Raw genomic sequence first — 18,334 nt, 5'->3', positions numbered from 1 at the left:
CGTCGATCGATCGATTGCTCCATTGATCTATGACGCGGACGAGAAGAAAACGGTGATTAATGTCTCTTTAATGTTACCTGTAACGTATAACGTACTTAAACACAATTTGTTATATTTCCAAGCGATTAAGTGGCATCTTTCTTTGACACCTTCTTTTTCAGTGTCTGTCTTCTCGTGAATCTACAATGTTCCACCCGCTCTCGCGCATTCCTCTCCCCTCCTCTATTCTGACCTTATAATACGTGCATAATTCACGCTGTCGGGACAGTTGCATCGCCGTGGTCTCCCTATTAATTAGGGTCATGCACGGCGAACATTCATCAACCCTGTGCCGACTACCGTTTGTACCTCGGTCCACGCACCTTCTCCTTCTCCGGACCTGCCTTACTAGTTTTCATCAGAATTGTGCATTTTTTTCTACAGTTATAATGTAGAAATATTTATCCGATGGCTTTTCTGCTCCAATAATAAAGGCAAGTTATAATAGAGTATACTATAAACAGCATAACGAGTTTAGTTATAAAATCGCATATCAATAATTTCTTCAATTGGGCTTAAGTCATAAATCTCAATAATAAGATAATATAAGATATATCTTTTCTTTTTCCACCGAGAGATTTTTTGAAACAAAAGACATGTGAAAATTGCCGCGTAAAATTTACATGAAAGTGGCGTTAAAACGAGCGTTTATCACGGATAACGGGCAACATAAAAGCATGTGAATTGAGTCTCGCTAAGCTCGATACGACACAACGGTTACGACGCCCATACGTACCGCTCTCGGAAATGGACGCTCTAGGTAAATACCTAGTATCTCCCCGTTCCGTCCGCTTTTTGTTCGTGTTTAATTAAAAAGTAGTCAGCGGACGTGGAGAGAGTAGCTCGACCTATCCGCGTATATATCTGATTAACGTCCGTCGTGCGCCGGGCGAATTTAGAGATTAATGGTCGCGACGAACGCCGACGACAGGAAAGAGCTTAATGCGTACGCTCAGACCGCGCGTGCACGACAAAAAAAGGGAAGAAAGACGTCGCCGGTCGGGCGCCGATCGGCGAAGTAGGGCCGATTATCCGATGAAGCGAGCGTGGATATAGACGCTGAAAGGCGGAGGCAAGCTATTTCGTTAGAAAAATGATCACTTCCCGTTCGTTCGCGGAGAAATCTCGCGATGGATTTATGCGGTTTTCTTATCCGCGTCAACTATACCCGCGCTTAAGCTGATAAGCCATACTCTTAGTATCTCCGTGGAACTCGTGCTTGTTGAAATGGGGTACTGAAGACAGGCTCAAGAAATAAGAACACTCGAGACTGGAACTGTTTATGACGAATGTAAAGTGCTGCGAAGACATTCCATGTTGTATTCTTTTTATCACATATAAAGATTTTATTATATCTGAAAAATTATTAGTCTCTATAAATGTTATCTCTCATACTTGCTTTTATTATTCATGATTAATTAAATGGAATTTGCTTTCTTCGTAGTAATTGATTCGGTCGAGTGTAATCTTATATCAAGAATCTCTGTTCCGTCGTAACATCTGTCGGATGCACCCGGTTGTTAAATTGGTCGGCCGGTGTATTTTACGTTAATTAATTCGCAGAGCGAAAGACCGAGTATGAGGAACTTATGGAAAATTAACCTGATAAATTCTGTGCGATCGTGCACACAAGGAAGATGGAACGTGCCAACGGAGTTTTCCTACACCTACACGCGTAATTACGTTAATTTGACGTAGAATCGATCGGACACCCGACGTTTATCCTCGAGTCGAAAGGTCGTATGCACGACTAAAAGTCGTGGCTGTCGTACCGCGGAGGGGGCGGTCGTGGGTGTACCTACCGCCGACCATGATGTTCCGGGGGTAGGTAGTTGAAAATGCATTACCGCGGTCGCGGCATATGGCACGATGCACGCATGACTCGTCAACGGGGCAGGATGATAATTATGCATCGCACGCCATACGTAATGGCATGGCTCTTACCAGCGCATCAAGAAATTAATAATTAGCGTGAGGTGGAGCAGGCCGGGAAACACACACGGGCGTTGCGTCACGGTGCACTTAATTAAAATAGAGCGCAAGGAACGCGAGCGACCGCGTTCGAACGATAGCTACCGTAGGCCTCGCGCGAGGTTGGACGCGATACACAATTTTAGATAAAATTTCAAATGAATAATTAAAAAATATATGATCGATATTCGCGCGGACCTATACATTATCCATATTATTGTTCAGATATCAGATATATGTCAATGTTCGTGTCTCTTCTTGCAGGAGGCCGACGGTCAGAAAACGAACAATGGTATTCAGTACAGTCTGCATTTACTCTATAACAATGGTAAGTAACGGATTTCATCTTCTCTTTTCTTTTGTTTGCAATTTATATAGTTAAAACAGTTGATTGGTTACTGAAGCATCGAGTACATTAATTTCAATTATTACCAAGCTGTAATTCATTCAGTAATTTTTTTCTCGATGCACTCGATTATTTAGTAACTTACATAGCGTATATTTGCGTTGAATATTAACATCCATTCTCGCGCACGATAAAATTACAAACGCATGAAACGCGATACATGTATGAATATAGGCATCGCCACATAACACCCACGCGAGAACGCAGCACAACCAGGCAGAGTCTCGAATCGATCTGTAAATGCGTATTCGTAGCCCCCGGACGGCGGGGTACGTAATAGCCCCATTCTGTAGCGGTGATGACGGGCCATCGACATTCCACGCGAACACCCGGTCTCTTAGGGCGGCTAAAAAGCTCAGGGACTTTCGAGACCCGGCCGCAACAGAGACATATTTTACGTCACTGGCCCCAAGCGTAGCAAAAAGGTCCAGCTTCCGTCTTGAAGAAGCGTACGAATCTGCGCGCATGGACAGGCTGCCAGGGGAGCGACGGGGGATGAAAGGGGGACGCGAAAAGGCAACAGAAGCTGCTTCGAGCGAGCGTGGCTCGAAGGTGGTCCGGCCAGAAGGCCCCAAAAACGCTGCTCGCATTATGAACATATCGAAAAGTCGCGAGGCGCTATACGGGTCCCATGGACGGTTCCATGGACAGTTTTTCGCTCCATGTACGCCACGGATAACGTCAACGGACCGCGGTTGTCTCTTTATCCCTCGTTCTTACTCGTTCGCTCCTTTCCGTCGCCGCTATGAAATCACCCCTCGCCTACCGTTTTTCTGGCTCACTTCTGTCTTTTCCGTTGCTGTTTTTCCCGTGGCCCTCATACCACGGTGCCCTGCCCCGTCCCCGTTGTCGAGGCCCGATCAATCAATGCAAGATTTTTACGTTGACCGGCTTGACTGAGGGCCCGCGCTCCCATCTATGGGCATTAAAACGTGTCGCCAACATCCCGAACAAGAAGCAACTAACTGTTGCAAACTAAGGAATACCAACGCGCACCTCTCTCAGCCGAGTTCTTCGTCTCTCTCGCGCCTTCTTTCGCCATATTCTGGTCACCGGTCCGCTGCTTACGTTCGCTCTACGAGAAAACGCGCACTCTCTACCAGTATATCCGCTCGCCTCTCCTTATCTTCATGCAATTTTGTCTGTGCTTTCTCTCGTGCGCAATGCCATTCGTGTGCACTTCTCATTCGTTTTCGGCGACCGGCTTTGCGTATCAGAATCCCGATCGGGAGATGAGAAAAGAGACTTGCCAATAGAATAAACAATTGGAAAAATTTGTATATTAACATAACAAATCGTAAATTGCAAACTTGTTGATTTCAAATTTAATTAAACCGCAAAATTTATTTGTTGTTGATGCTTTTTTAAAAATGCGAGTCTGCACCGTTTTAATCATATTATTCTTCCGCTGCAAAATTATGAAATTTAATTCATACATTAGTTTGCAAACTTTGATGAGTTACTTTCTATTTTAAAATATTTAAAAAAGAAAAACTAATCGCATATTATAAATTGAGAATCGAATGCTTGGCTAGATACAAGAAAAATTTGAAAGATTTAAATAAATTGCTTGCAGCTATCAAACACGGCGGTGCAGTTTATATATTGTACTGTGAGATACATTGTCGCTCTACTACTAGACTACTAGTCATGCCCTTTGCAGTCGATCGGTACATCGACTCTGATTTATGCGCCGCAGATCGGACTGCCGTGTTGTACCGCTTCGTTTATAAAACTTTCATGCACAAAATACTTTGCTGCACGCGCGCGAGCTGTTATGCCCGGGAGACAAATTGGTGCGCGGACGTGTCCCATCTCTCCAGGTTCACCGTTACGACGGCAGATCCGCATTAACCGTTTCCGTGCACGTCACATCACTGATCGCTCTCGCGAGCAGGCAATAAATCTATAATTAAATAATAAATAAGGAGCGAAGCGTTCTCCCTACCAGCCGAGTGACGACGGGCTCTCGCCCATATCGGGTTCTACTCCTTTGTGTCATCGCTCCGCCTGCGTCTTCGTGTGCTCCGTTTCCTCTCGGTTCTCCTTCTTCTCCTTCCTCGTCTGCATCGTCTGCCCTTTTCTTGCACGCTACTCGAGCCATCATGCGCGATAAGGAAGGTACGCGATACGTATTCGGTGGAATAGAGATGGAGACAAGGTACGCGGAGTCTGTACGCTCCGACGGAATATCGCAGGTGCATAATAAAAGCGCCGCTGATCAAGCATCCCCGCGATCGAGCCGATCGAGATAGGATGGGTGGTGTCCGCTTTTTCAAGTGATCGTTTTTGCTACCCTCGGACCCGGTCGCCTAGTTATGCTAATGCCAGCCGATCTAGACTTATTTGCCTCCGCTCAGCAGGACATGGCACGCGAGTCTTCTTTCTTATTCAGCGTGTTCTTCATCGTTTGCCTTTATCGTCGTCGCGTCGGATCGCGAAGTGCCGCACCGACGGCGATAAGCTTGACGCGCGGCATTCCGCGCGAACGTAATTACATTCCGAGTACCTTAAGCGATACAGAATGAATCGGTTCGCGAAGAAGCGATTGTTTTTCCCTTCGTCACTTAGAACGTTGCCTTCATTATGATATTCGGAGAACTAATGTTGTTCGCAATCGATTATGAAAAATGTTCCCCAATTTCTTTAATTTGATGAAGTTATATATTCGTCGTTTGGTAACTGAATAACATTTTATGGCAGAATTAAAAATATAATTACATAGAATTTTACAAGTAAATCAAGGTTCATAACCCAAAATTGAAGATTTTTATAGAATTTTGTAAAATATTAATAAATAATATATCAAGTTTTTCGATTTTACTTCAATCCACAATACGCTTGCCAAAGTGAGGTACTTTCTATTTCCGTATTGGATTGTTACCGATTAGAACTCTTGCAACGGGGAAAGCCATTCCGGCGGAAGCTTGCAGCAGTTATTCGGTCAGTTTAGCGTCGACCCGTATTTGCAAATCCTGACATGGCCATGGATACGGTAAACTGGTCGACTGCGTACGTAACTTCCGGTAAAGCCGCGACGGTTTCTCGAGGTAATTTGTGAGCTAGTTTCGAGCGGAGTATCGTAATCCGCAATAACGTTATGCGGTGTGAGCCCTGGCCTGGGCGCCCGCCGGGTCTGGGAGTCTTATGTCGGGATTACTTGGCTTACCGGGCACGCGAAGCCGGAAGCCACGGGGGTGTCTGCCCGAAATACACCCCGGGATTACGCGGCGCTCCCCCAGGAAGGAAGGAACAGTTTCGAAAACTCGCAACGCCGAGGTGCGCACGCCGAGCTGTAGCTGCAATCCTGATAGCGCACTATAATAGCGTAACCCGATACGTGTCAAACAGTTCTCGCAATATCTTCCTCTTCTTCATGGAAGAAGACTTTCTTTGACAGCCATAATGGCAAAACAAAAGAAATTAAATTTGCGAACTTGGATATTTTTCAAGTGCATCGTGCACGTAGCATCAGGAGCAAAGGAGTCTTTGATCTTCTCGAGTTGGAAATCGCGTTTACCTTGAAGCGTATCGTACGTACGTGGATACGACGATTACCGAATTCTTCGAGTTCGAATCTGTATCTGAAGGGAGCAGTGGTAATTAACGCACTACGTGCGCGTTTCGCTTCCTATTGCGGTTCGTTGCATCGCGGTACGCGCAGCAGGTTCGATGTTTGGTGTTTCAAAGGGAGAACCGCGATCGGGATGAAGAAGAAGGACAATTCTGCATATGTACGAAAGACAAGAACGAGCCGCTTTGTCGTCCACTTTAAATACTCCTTGATATGCAAGTTTTTCTCAAAGTCATCCTCTTGGCGGCACGCTTGGCAAAATTTGGGCATGTTTCCGTATTCGTCGAGTACTCCTCTGGCAAGCGTAGCCTGCGCGAGACTCTTCTTTATTTAATGGCACTTTTTATCGACACGCGCAAAGGAAGCAAAATTGCATACTGATGTTATCTTGTTCAGGCTGTACAAGCTAACAGAAGTTTGTAGCTTCAACATCTTTGTATCATGAAAATTCTTCATTTTCTTTAATATCACGATTTTATATTTATTTCTCAGGTGCCAGGCAGATACAAGACATCTTCGTTCGGCTTGTAGACTCCGCGTCAAGACAAGTAAGTACACACAAATACTTCTGTATTTAATCCTATTTGTATAATTTAATTCCATGGTACATTTTGCTTAAAAGTAAAACAGTTTTTATTATGATGTAAGCATTTTATTATAGTCCAAGAATCTTCAAATTTCTTTTAACATATAATACGTGAAAAAATATATCATTAAGTATCTGCTTATAACTCATCAATACCTAACAATAGCTGAATGTGTGTGGTTAGTAAAGAACACAGGACATGATATCTTTTGCAATATATTAAATAACTATTATCCAGGAGAGCTACAGGAGTACTATCGTTTCGCTTCCAAGCAATTGTTGAGCGTCGCTCTTTTGCTGTTTTTTACGCGGCGGGGCTCGTGCGAAATCGTCGTAGCGACGCGCGCACGTGAACCAGGGGGTGTTATCATCTCGGCTACAAGCACTTAATTTTCCGGGGGGTTGATTCTTACCCCTCCGGGAAAGCAGGCACACCGCCGCGCGCGGCTGTCCCATCCTGTTATCTGCGCCACGTGGCGAACCCGGCGCGCGGCTCGCGAACCACGTGTTGTGATCCCGCACCCAGGGCCGTAGATCCCGGCGCGCCGATAAGGCGCAAAGAAGGATCACAACCTTCGTGCAAACGCAAATACACCGCGCGATCACGGACGCGATAAGCTCTTTTATGTTCGTTCGAGGGTACTTTTTAGGCTGCGACACCTTCGTGAAAGGTATGTTTCGCACCTACGAAATGTCACGACATGTAGAGAAACGACCGGACCGTAAAAGTTAGGGAAAGCATACAGATAAAGTAAGTGGACGTGGATAATAAGCGCGTGAGCAGTTTTCGACGCTTAAATTGAGCCATAAGTGCAATTATATATGAGTCATTAACTGGAAGGAAAGAAAATGTCCTCGTTTTCTCTTCATACACATCGTAATTATATTGATCTCTTCTGCAGAAGTTGATTCTGAAGAAGAAATTAAACGGGCACTTAAAAGAAATTACGAAAATTACGTTTGAACGAAAACATCATTAAATTAAAAGTGAAAGAAAATTATCAATTATGTTAACATCGGCGCAAAACAAATATAAATTTCCTGAAATGATTTGTTTCGTATCGTGACCCGAGCTTCTAACAAGTTCCTATAGATACGCGTACCATTTTAGCAAATTAAATCATCTTGGGGCTGGTCGGTTACGGAAGTAAGAAGAGGGTAGCAGTAGGGAGAAGAAGGAAGCGGAGGAAAGACGAGGAGGGTTGGGGAAACAGAGCTGATGTTAGTTTTAGCTGATTAAATTACTAAGCCGCGGTGGCCTTGCACCGGCAGAGACCGGTCCTCAATTCGCGATCCATTCCTTTTATTAATCGGATCCGGGATGTCATAGGGTTGAATGGTTAGGATAGAGAGAGATCGATATGTGCATTACCTACTGGAGCAATTGGCGAAATGTAGGAATCATATGAATTAGAAAAGTATCGAACGCGGAGACGTACAGTAGATCAAATTATTAACGTGAAACGATATTTATTATATCAATTCATGAAATTACACGACATAAATATAATCAACGTATACTTTATGCAGTTTATATAACAAACATCTTCAACATATTGTCGCAATAAAGAATTCAATGTCAATAAAAGGTACAATGATAATTTCGATTGTAGCATTTATAGTGATAAAATGATGTAAGCATTTATAAATGATAAAACAGATATAAAAGTTACATTTATTGTATAAATGCAAAGTTTAAACAAAACTAGCAACACAGGCGCGCGCTACGCGCGCTATTTTATTTTTCAATATTAATGTTTTATTTATCAATATTTTATCAATATAACCGCACTGACAGCCACTATGACATTCTGACATTCGCAACACGAAGTTCAAGCCACACGAAGTTCAAGCCAAGCGAGAGAACCAATCAGCATCGCGGAAAAGAGGCAACAATGATTTTGATTTAATATTTAACACGGCTTTTTTAAGAGTGGATAGAAAAAGATATAAATAGCATACATGTATATAAACCTAGCTTGCGGAAGTTATGCTAGCGAGAAAAGAAAGCGATTGAGAATACGAAGAAGAAAAAGAGGGAAGTCGATAGTGAATTCGAGAAGAATTGTCCATGAGGGAAAGGGAAACGGAAGTGATAGATAGATGCCGAGACATTCTCCTCGGTTCTATGGAGGAATCATGCTGGTAAAGGGAGTAGAAAGTTAAGGGGAGAAGCGGGGCAAGGATCGAAAACGAGAAAGCTGCAATTTATACATCAAAGCTTCGATTGAACGCGTCTCTGCCATCCTGCCAAAGCGAGAGGAAGAGATACAGACAGAAGAATCAATGTATATTCACCGCGTCGGTGTGCACCGCCACATGCAACAACTTGCGCGAAGTGTTTAGCAAATCCAGGTCGACGTATCCCCCTGTCCATTGTACTCTAGAAAATTGACAAACGCGGCCGGGCTTATTCGTGATTAAAACGTGGAAGATAAAAGGGCCGTTCAGAGCCCGTACGTATCGACTATTGCTGCTCGCTAACTTCAAACTCGCTGATTCAAAAAATTTACCATTTTCGTATCTCGAACTAGTAGTTGCGACAGCTGGGCTAAAAAATGTAGTAATATTTGTAACGGTATTGTTTGATTTGTATTAACGATTCCGAAAGGCTAAACAAAGTCGTAAATTAATCTTCGTGGGATTTGCAAATTCGCGTACACGATTGATATTCTGATTTTGGGAATGCTTGTAATCTGATGCTCGCGCGCAAAAGATAAATCCGTACAGCAGTTAATATACTTGTTAGAAATGCACCGTCATTATTTTCACATCGAGAAGTTTGCGAGTATCCGCGCACAACTCGTTCCACTTTGCTGGTGAGTTCCTCGCGAGCGAAGCCCCGAGTTACGGCTTGCAAATTGCGATTCGGAAACGCGCCAACTTTTCTCGAGACCGAATCAGGTGCTCGGTTATAAATCCGCAATAATTGGCTACACCGAGTCGACTGCCGGGCTAGTGGTGAAACCCTCCCGATCCTTAAGCTTTTCTTCAATTTCTTCGCTCCTCGCCAAGGTAGGTATCTATATCAACGTTTGCTTCCTGGAATACCAGCCGAGGGAAGTATCTCGCACAAGCGAAAGAGAGACGGAAAAAGACGGAAAGAGAAAGAAAGAAAACGGGGAAGGAAAAAAAAAGGCGAAGGATGTTGAGAACCGTGCGTTCCTCGGTGAAATTTCCAGAAAAATACGAGCTGCTTCTCGAGAAAGAAACGAGTTTCGTGCAGCGTGGCTGAATGGCGTTAACAACGTACACTTTTAAGCGCCCGGGAACGAACTTCCGGCTGATGAGGAGGGGGAGGAGAGGACGAACGAGGGCCAGAATGCGCTTTTTCGCGGGATTAAAAATGCTAAATGGTAATTAGTTCCGGGGATAAAAAAGCATTTACAGGACGTGTGTACGGAGGAAGCAGGGTACGCGCTCGTGCACCGTTATTCTAAATGAATGAACAACAGGAAATTGCACCTAACCGTTTTAAACTCCATCCGACGTTTGGACATGGCCGGCCGTCAGTGTTTTTCTCACCGAGTAATGCCGACTCGTCAGCATTCGCGAAAACGGCGGAAAGTGCACGCTCGATCGGATTACACGGAGTGCATCGTTCCTTCTTATCGTTCGATCAAGATCTCCATTGCATTCCTCCGTTTATAATCGACGTGGCGTTCGTGAGTCCAAGCTGCTCAAGCTATCGCGATGCAAGCCTGGCATCAGAGCCTAGAGCACAAAGTGCCAGTAGCTAATACTGAAATATGAGTGTTTAACCATAGATTAAGGAAATAATAAGTTCGAGATAAGTTAATCCCGGGCAGATAAGGAGAGAAAGAGAGGCCGACGTTCCCCTCAGGCGATGGACATTCTTCCAGGGGCGAGGGTGACGTTGCATGCATGTTGCCTGGTGCATGTATGGGAGGTGGCTGCGGGGGAGAGCCGCCCGACCGATATAGAGAAGGATTCCCAGGGGACTTTCGGAATCGATTCGGGATGGAAATCATTACGGCAGATTTGAATGACTATCTTCGAATTTATCTGCTCCCTTCGCTACTTGCTTTCCTCCTCGTACCATCGCCATCTTCGAGGGAACGACGTTACGGTTTTATTACTATGCATGCTGGTTCTTTTCTTCCACTGTGCGATACCACTCTGCTGCCTGCTGATTCTCACGATATGCTGTCGTGTACTAAACGTGAAATGCAAATCGATAATATCGTTCTCGTTAGATCATACAAACTGATCAGAGTGCATGTCAATGCAGTCAGATGTTATATTTTCATATGTAAAAATAATTTTAAAGATAATAGCGAAAGAATTTTTGGCTGCCGCTAAAACCTGCTAAAGTGATATGGAAAAATTTGGCGGTACTCCAAATCCGAGAAGTTTTTATTTTGATGCATTGAATCGCTATGTTATGCAACATTATAAATTGATTGTGATCAGACATTCCGAAGGACTCCTGCTATAAGTCCTCAGTAAGTAATTCCCGTGGGAATTAAGCCACAGTAGGGGCCCAAACATTCTCCTGGTGGGACTAGTGAGCAATGAGAGAAAGGCCCCCGAGGGGATCGTACTGACTGGTCGCACCCCTAGGACCTTCCGTTTGACGGCGTTGTCACCGACCACCCTTCGCCCACTTCTGCTACTCACCCTTGAGACATAATCTCGCCATATTCAATGAACCAGCATGCGAGGAAAGATGATAATGCTTTTTGGGACCAATGCTTGCAGAAATAATCAGTGTAAATTTACAATAGTAATACTGTCATGATACGTGTCTTACACTGTCATACAATTGTCAATACAACTGTCAATGAAACTTAACACATCTATGAACCTTTAATCATTAAGAGAGAGAGGGAGGGTGAACATTGTGTGGTAAAAGTAATTGCTTACAAATTGTCCGCACATAGCAAGCATATGCAGAATAAACAAAACCATCCTGGTCCGAGTAATAGTCGCTAAGCAAATAATATTGCATGTCACGTCGCACGCGCTGTATAATCTACCTGACCGTCGTTACGTGTTTAACCGACGATTATTACACCTTTATATGTGCGTAATACCAAGAGAGGATTATATTTAACAATTCTTTAGAATTCGTCAGAAACTTTAACATCCATGGTTCGGCGGACAGAGTAGTTGTAATAACTTTCAAAGCAAGGGGGTTGTTTTGTCTTATTACTATGAAAACATTTATAACGATTCAGAGAAATGTCGATTACAGTAATTTTCTTTGCATGTTTCTCGTTTTTTATAAAGTAAGAAGGAAAGAAGTAAATATGTGCAGAAAAACAATGCAGCTTGAGAAAATTGTTTGTTTTATTATTTTATTACTTCTGTCTTTACATGTACATTACATGTACAAGAAAATAGAAAAGAGAATATTAAGAATAATTAATCATAGTACAATTACATTGTGCGTTTCCCTATGCATAATCAATTTTAATGAAAGATCCTAATTCAATAAACGCCACTTTAGACAAAACTGCCGATGTTACGAAGAAAGAGCTTAATTGCCTAGGTGTAAGTAAACTCTTGCTCTTATCTCGCGACGGAGGTTAATACGTACAAAGTACATACTTATGTTAATTATTCCTGGTACAAATAAGTTCGCATGTCTCTTCACTATTAAGACACGTAATAGTCGGCCGGCACGTAACGTTCTACGACTCCTTCCTTTACTCTTACCAAGAACATGTACTTTTCCCCTGCTCCATCGTGCCCCAAGCACTCCCCCTTACACCATGTTTATTCTTGCTCCTCTATTTTCCATCCTGACGTCTCCGCTTCGACGCCGGATCCCTCTCTGATTTACCTACCGCGATGTATACACCCACGGCGGTTCGTTTACGTTGCAATTTGGTTATTTCGTCCGCATAAATATTTGACGCCTCTCTGGAAGTCGCACCTACACGCCGGAACCGAAGTGTGTCTGATACCGTCACACACCGACATTTAACCGGGCGAACGCGCGGTGCACCCCGCGGTGGTGCCGTCAACTCGACGAATTCCCTGGGACACTGTATTTCACAATATTTACATTTTATCGCTCCTCTTCGTAAACTCGAGCGATCCAGGTCGTTATGCAAGCCACGAAATTTCGTAGAAATTGCGCGCACAATCGACGCGATTGTACACGTTCGTTCTTTGAGATTCTCCTCCATCGGACGCTTTGATCTCGCGCCACGGAGAGATCTTTGAAACGAGAAAATAACTCATCCCTCAAACCACAGCAACTATGTATCACAAAAGATTTTAATTGCATCAATAATGTAAAATCATGTTTTATTATTTAAATAACACATGCATAATTAATTTTATATACAGACAATCTCTCTTGATAACATGTTCATTGAAAAATGTTAATTTTGCGGAAAAAAGTTTGTTGCTTTTTAGAAGGATATTTATGTGAGATCAAAGCATGCCTATCTGTTCGCTCTTTGTTATTCGACGGTTAATCCGCGCGAAGGTCCCCAACAATAAGTGCACGAATACAGGATAACGACGTGTTGTCATTAAATAAAAATCAATCGCGTGGTCGTGAAGGAGGCTTAACGGATTTGCTTGCGCCGCCCATGGCTTAGTAGTCCTGCGGGGAAAGTAGCCCCTTCTCAACTCGCATCCACATCCGAGCTTGCTTAATACGTTACATATTTCCCATCGACGGTTGAATTATCTGTCGAAGTGGATTATCGATTACTCCGACATAGTTCATCTGCACATTAATTATTATGTTTTTCATTGTACAGCTGAAAAAATTACCTGTAACATGTACGGCAAATAAAATAGAGTTGGTAAGAAAACTTTAGGCACGTCAAGAATGAGGATCGTTACTGAATAACTATTATATATTGCAATTATAAACGAATAAATTGAGTATAAATCATAGCAGTCTTCACAACGTATTATTTACTTACATGCGATTCGTTATTTATACCAATCATTTATGGCGAAAGAAATATTGCTGAAGTAATATTGTACATTTTCTGTTATAGGCAATCATGTATGAGGGACAAGACAAGAATCCAGAAATGTGTCGCGTTCTGCTGACGCATGAAGTCATGTGCAGGTATTTATAAATTTCGGTCGGTTAATTATTCCCATAATTAAGAAATCCATTTTCTTCACATTTAAAAAAATGTCCCTATTTCTATTTTTATTACCAGTTCCAAGTTAATTTACATACGAAAGTTTTCCGCTAATCTCTTTTATTAGTGTCGAGTTATTTTATCATCGCGACTTGCGTTTAGAGAAACTCTCCGTGCAGACGGGCACCCTTGTGGCGTAGCATAAACGTAACGAGGCATACGGGGATGTAGTCGTTCTCCGGGGGTAGCTGACTCATTGTGACCCATGGGACTTCGGGCGCGTACTACCACTAGGTTCCGCCACCTACTTCCCAAATCCCAAGGGTCCCGGCATTTTTTAGATGGACTCGAAACTTCTGACTTCGCTTCAGAATTCCTCTTTATGAAAATAAATTTCATGCGCCGCGGGGACGGGACAATAATCAAGTGGAACGCATTCTTTGCTTGCAGTCGATGCTGCGACAAGAAGAGCTGTGGCAACAGGAACGAGACGCCCAGTGACCCTGTCATCATCGACCGGTGAGTAGAATCTACCTTTATCTCTGATTTTCGTAGGACAAATCCTCCTGTTATCGGTATCGCCGCGATCTGTTTAAGCGTGCGAATATATCTCGCAGCTGCATAAAGTAACGACCGAATTTTATGATACCGGGACACGGAGTATCACCTCGACGACGGGACAGAACATCGGCTTCGTCGAGGCACCAACGACTTCCGGTATCATCAGTCTGTCGTGTGTGCTATCGTCATTTTCAACGATCTGCGAAATAAGGGTTCAGATAACTCCTTCTGGAAGGACCCACCTATAAGATAGAACCCCGTGCGCCGTTGCGACCGGGCTTCTAGGACATTTAGGCTTGCAAAATACGTCTCCTATGAGGTGGGGCTGCCGGGTAGAAGAGTACTCGAATACTCGGGCGCACTTACACGTCCTCCGTCTCGTGCACGGTGCTGCTAGTCCATGGTAACATAGACTTCCCCTTACACACCCACTCGCCTCGCACCCTCCTCCTCTCACGTACTCGCTCGGTCTCTCTTCGGTGGCGTGGCTAACACGAGAGTAGCAGGGTGAGCCTGGTATCTGAATAGGCTATAGAGTGTCCTGAGATAGGAACGGCAGGAAGGAAGAGGTTTCCCGCGGGACCCGGGCCGAGATAGTCTTCAGGAGGACATCTTGCGCTCAGGGGTGCTCAACCCACGGGTTTCGATACGCCGGCGGCTTCGAGCTTTCATCCGTATTCGAAGGGATATGTGTTACGTGCCGGTGACAGGCAAAGCCCGGTAGGCTCGCACGTAACTATTTTTCTGCGCCTTCGAAACTCCCGGCGTCTACACCTGTTGGGTTTAACCCCGATGCCATGTGACAGTCGTGTTTTATTCGTCAATACTCGAAAGTAGCTCGACAGCAAAATGGGTCGAATTGGATGGCAGCTCTTGAAGCTTTACGGTTTTCAATAGGAAGCAGATATAAATCAATGCAATGTAAGAATCGTAATAAGATTGTTAAGCTGGTCGTACGCAATTGTTTAAATAGAAGCAGGAAACTTCTTTTCACAAACTAGATACGTTAATAATCTTAACATGTTCTCGCAATATCAGTATATGCGTGGTTTGACTGCGCATTAGGTATTCAGTAGTGTAGGGGGCGGAAAAAATAATAATAATTATCGTCCTGTAGGAGAAATTATACAATCTCGTAGGTTGGGCCGATCGGTGAAACGATAGAGGAATTAATCTCGAAAATGCCCGTTCGGCACACGCCACGCACGCACTCGAATAATGTCGTAACCACCGCGTTGTAACGTGAATGCAACCGCGATGCGGTCGCGTGTCGTGACGAACGCCGCCCTCGAGTTCGTTTCATAGACGCGATGGATTGTAACAAGAGTAAAATAAATGGTTAACTTCCGCAAAATTACAGAATTGAATCTTCACTGCATGATTATCTCTGCCATATACTCGGAATAATGCTTGCTTTACTGCACATCAACATTATTCACGTGTTTACTGATATTTAATTACACAAACGCATTCATTAATTTTTTACATAAAGGATCCAAAACAGAATTATTATTGATAGACCTATATGAATAAAAAACATATCGAATCTACTCCACATCGGTTTTTTTTTATTGCTGGTTTTCATTTTTATATTCCTACAAGCAGATATGCATATTTACATACGGTTTTCTTTCTTTTCAATATATTATAAACGATGTGTCTATGTATGCACGATGTGTCTGTGTATATTGTTCACGGGGAAAATATATATATTGGAAGGCTAATAGAGATTTTCGGTCTCGCACAAAACCACAATGGAGAACGCGAGGCTCTGATCGAGAGAGTGGGCGAAGGGTATCAATGCCACTTTGATTGAGGCGGTCCTGGTCGATTGTGACATGCTCACTCAGCTGTGCAGAAAGTACAACGTGCTCCCCATCAATTCGGTGTACCTGACTGTAGAGAAAAACAAAGCGTTTGTTCCTAAGCGTGATTATTTTGTCATCCGTTCGCGCCACTTTCGATGCAATATCCGAAAGCGTAACTTTCACTGTTAAAACCAATAACACGATATTGATACTCGAAATAGTTACAGATTATGCAGTTACATCTTTAAGCAATAAACATTTGCTCTTTGATTCACATAAGACTTCATGTTTGAGATTTATTATAAATTCCACTTCTTTACGTTTATCGCAATGATGTTTTCGCTTTTACTGCATTCACGTCAATCTCTTTTAGTCTCAATCTTTTATTCTTTACACGACATTGAGTTTGGAAAATTCATGATTTAATAAAAAATTTTACAAAATGCATCATCACTATGACACGTGTATTGTGTCAATCGGCAAAGATAAATCCAGATTCATGAAGATTGCAGAGGTTTTAGCTTCCATCCACATATGTGCAACAGTTTGACATAATCGGTCGATCGATCGAAACGTTGATGGACATCGATCGACGGTAGGCGGATTGCGAGAACAGTTCTAGAGAAGCTGGTATTACGCCGGACTCGGAAACCAATTAACATGCATAATTAAAATGGCATTGTCGTGGCCGGGCAGCGCCACGGGCTCCCCCGCCGACTGACGGATCCCCGGGGGCTAACGGCGTTTCATAATTACGAAAATCCACCCGCCTCTCTGCCGCTGCCTCTTCCTCCTCCGCCGCCGTCGCCCGTGCGTTCCGGTGTCACTCTCTTTCTCCAATTGCCGGTATCCAGAAGCTCCCCCTGATAACACAGGGGAGGGAGGTGGTGTAGCGGGCGTGTGAAAAAAATCGGGCATCGGGTCGGTGTGCGACGAATAACGCACCCCGTCGCTGCCACAGCCAATAACGTTCGAACAGGTCGGTCGCCAGCGCGATTGGCTAACTTTATTTCGCTCAGTGGGCAAGCCCTTAATTTCGGGGCATCGATCATAGCCCTCGTGTAGCGCTCTCCGCACGCTACAGCACCGGCCTTTCTCCTCCTCATCCTCTTCCTCCGCTACCGCTTCCTCATCCTGGGCCATACGTTCATACCGATCGCGATGACCCTCAGTAGCGTGACGCATCTCCCTGCCATTCCCTCCGTCAATTTGATGGATTCCATTTCGAATCCCGCGCGACGACGATCGTTTCGCTTCCCTCCCCTGTCCCGTGCCCACGCGAAAGCGGCCTCTCTCTGAAGGGACGCCACGGCGAAATGTTGCACGGGGAAAAAATGCTCCACGGCTGGTCAGCGCCACGATAAAAGTTAATCCTCCCGTGGCAAGCCCCGGCAGATTTCAGATCGCTCTAATCGCTCAAGCGTCGAAACGCTACGTTAACCGTTCAACGAGCATGAGAAATTTGGAAATGATTGAAAAATTGACGTTCTTGTTGACGGAGGGAATGGCAGGTTGACTTGACAACGTTTTCCTAAAGAACAAAAAAGCAAAATTAAAAATTATGCAAAGTCCAATAAATATACATGCGAAACACCTGTAATATGATATGTAGGACACTTAACATTGTGTTTCATACAACATATAAAAATTATATAAAAGATATAAAGATTAAAAACTCATGAAAAACTTAAAATCATCTAATGCGAAACTTTGCGTAGGTATTTAAATTAAGGAAATAATAAAATCTGGAAATAACAAGTTTCATCATAAAATATATCTCCATCTTCAAGCTAAATCTTGCTATAACGTGATAATAATTAAAGAAAAAGCACATAATGAGATAATAATTCACAAAGAATAAGTAATTATTCTTATATTCGTGCGAAAGAATTCAAAAAATTTTTTATCGTTTCGTTTATCTCGACGATACCGTAGCTTGCGAAAGTTCCCCGTTTTATGCTCCACATAAATACCGGTTCACGATATTCTCCTCTCCGAATTCAAACGCGTAACAATCAATCGTTACCTTAATTGATTGCGATTGATGGAGGACGCTCGGGCGATTTGACTGACGTCACAATGACACACGGATTGTCAATCAGTCTCGCTTGTGGCGTTAATGCATGCAAATCTGGTCGAATCGTGGCACGTTGTCTCACACCCTTGCAGCGAATCTCCATCAATATGGATTCGATATCAAGGCCGGTCAGGCCGTTTTCTATGCACTCGCTGAAAAGTCTTTCCACGCGAACGTTGAGATATTTTATTCAACTTTTTCATAACTGTCTGTTTCTTTTGTCTGTTTTT

General features: G+C 43.6%; 1 protein-coding gene across 6 annotated transcripts in view; it reads left to right on the top strand.

Moving 5' to 3' along the window:
- Positions 1-18,334, top strand: part of LOC105281713 (transcription factor collier) — a 76,608-nt gene that overhangs the window by 8,900 nt on the left and 49,374 nt on the right. For all 6 annotated transcript variants that reach the window (XR_002193456.2, XR_002193457.2, XR_002193455.2 and 3 more), the window contains exons 3-6: positions 2,275-2,338; positions 6,483-6,538; positions 13,566-13,639; positions 14,109-14,177. Coding sequence is in view for 3 of the 6 variants with exons in the window: in XM_011343139.3 (XP_011341441.1) it covers positions 2,275-2,338; positions 6,483-6,538; positions 13,566-13,639; positions 14,109-14,177 (263 nt within the window). In the remaining 3 variants the exon portion in view is untranslated. The remainder of the gene's footprint in view (positions 1-2,274; positions 2,339-6,482; positions 6,539-13,565; positions 13,640-14,108; positions 14,178-18,334) is intronic.

This window comes from Ooceraea biroi, chromosome 2, assembly GCF_003672135.1.
Source record: "Ooceraea biroi isolate clonal line C1 chromosome 2, Obir_v5.4, whole genome shotgun sequence".
NCBI classification, from domain to species: Eukaryota; Metazoa; Arthropoda; class Insecta; order Hymenoptera; family Formicidae; genus Ooceraea; species Ooceraea biroi.
The sequence above is the reverse complement of the archived record's forward strand: the minus strand, read 5'-3'. Positions and strand labels throughout refer to the sequence as shown.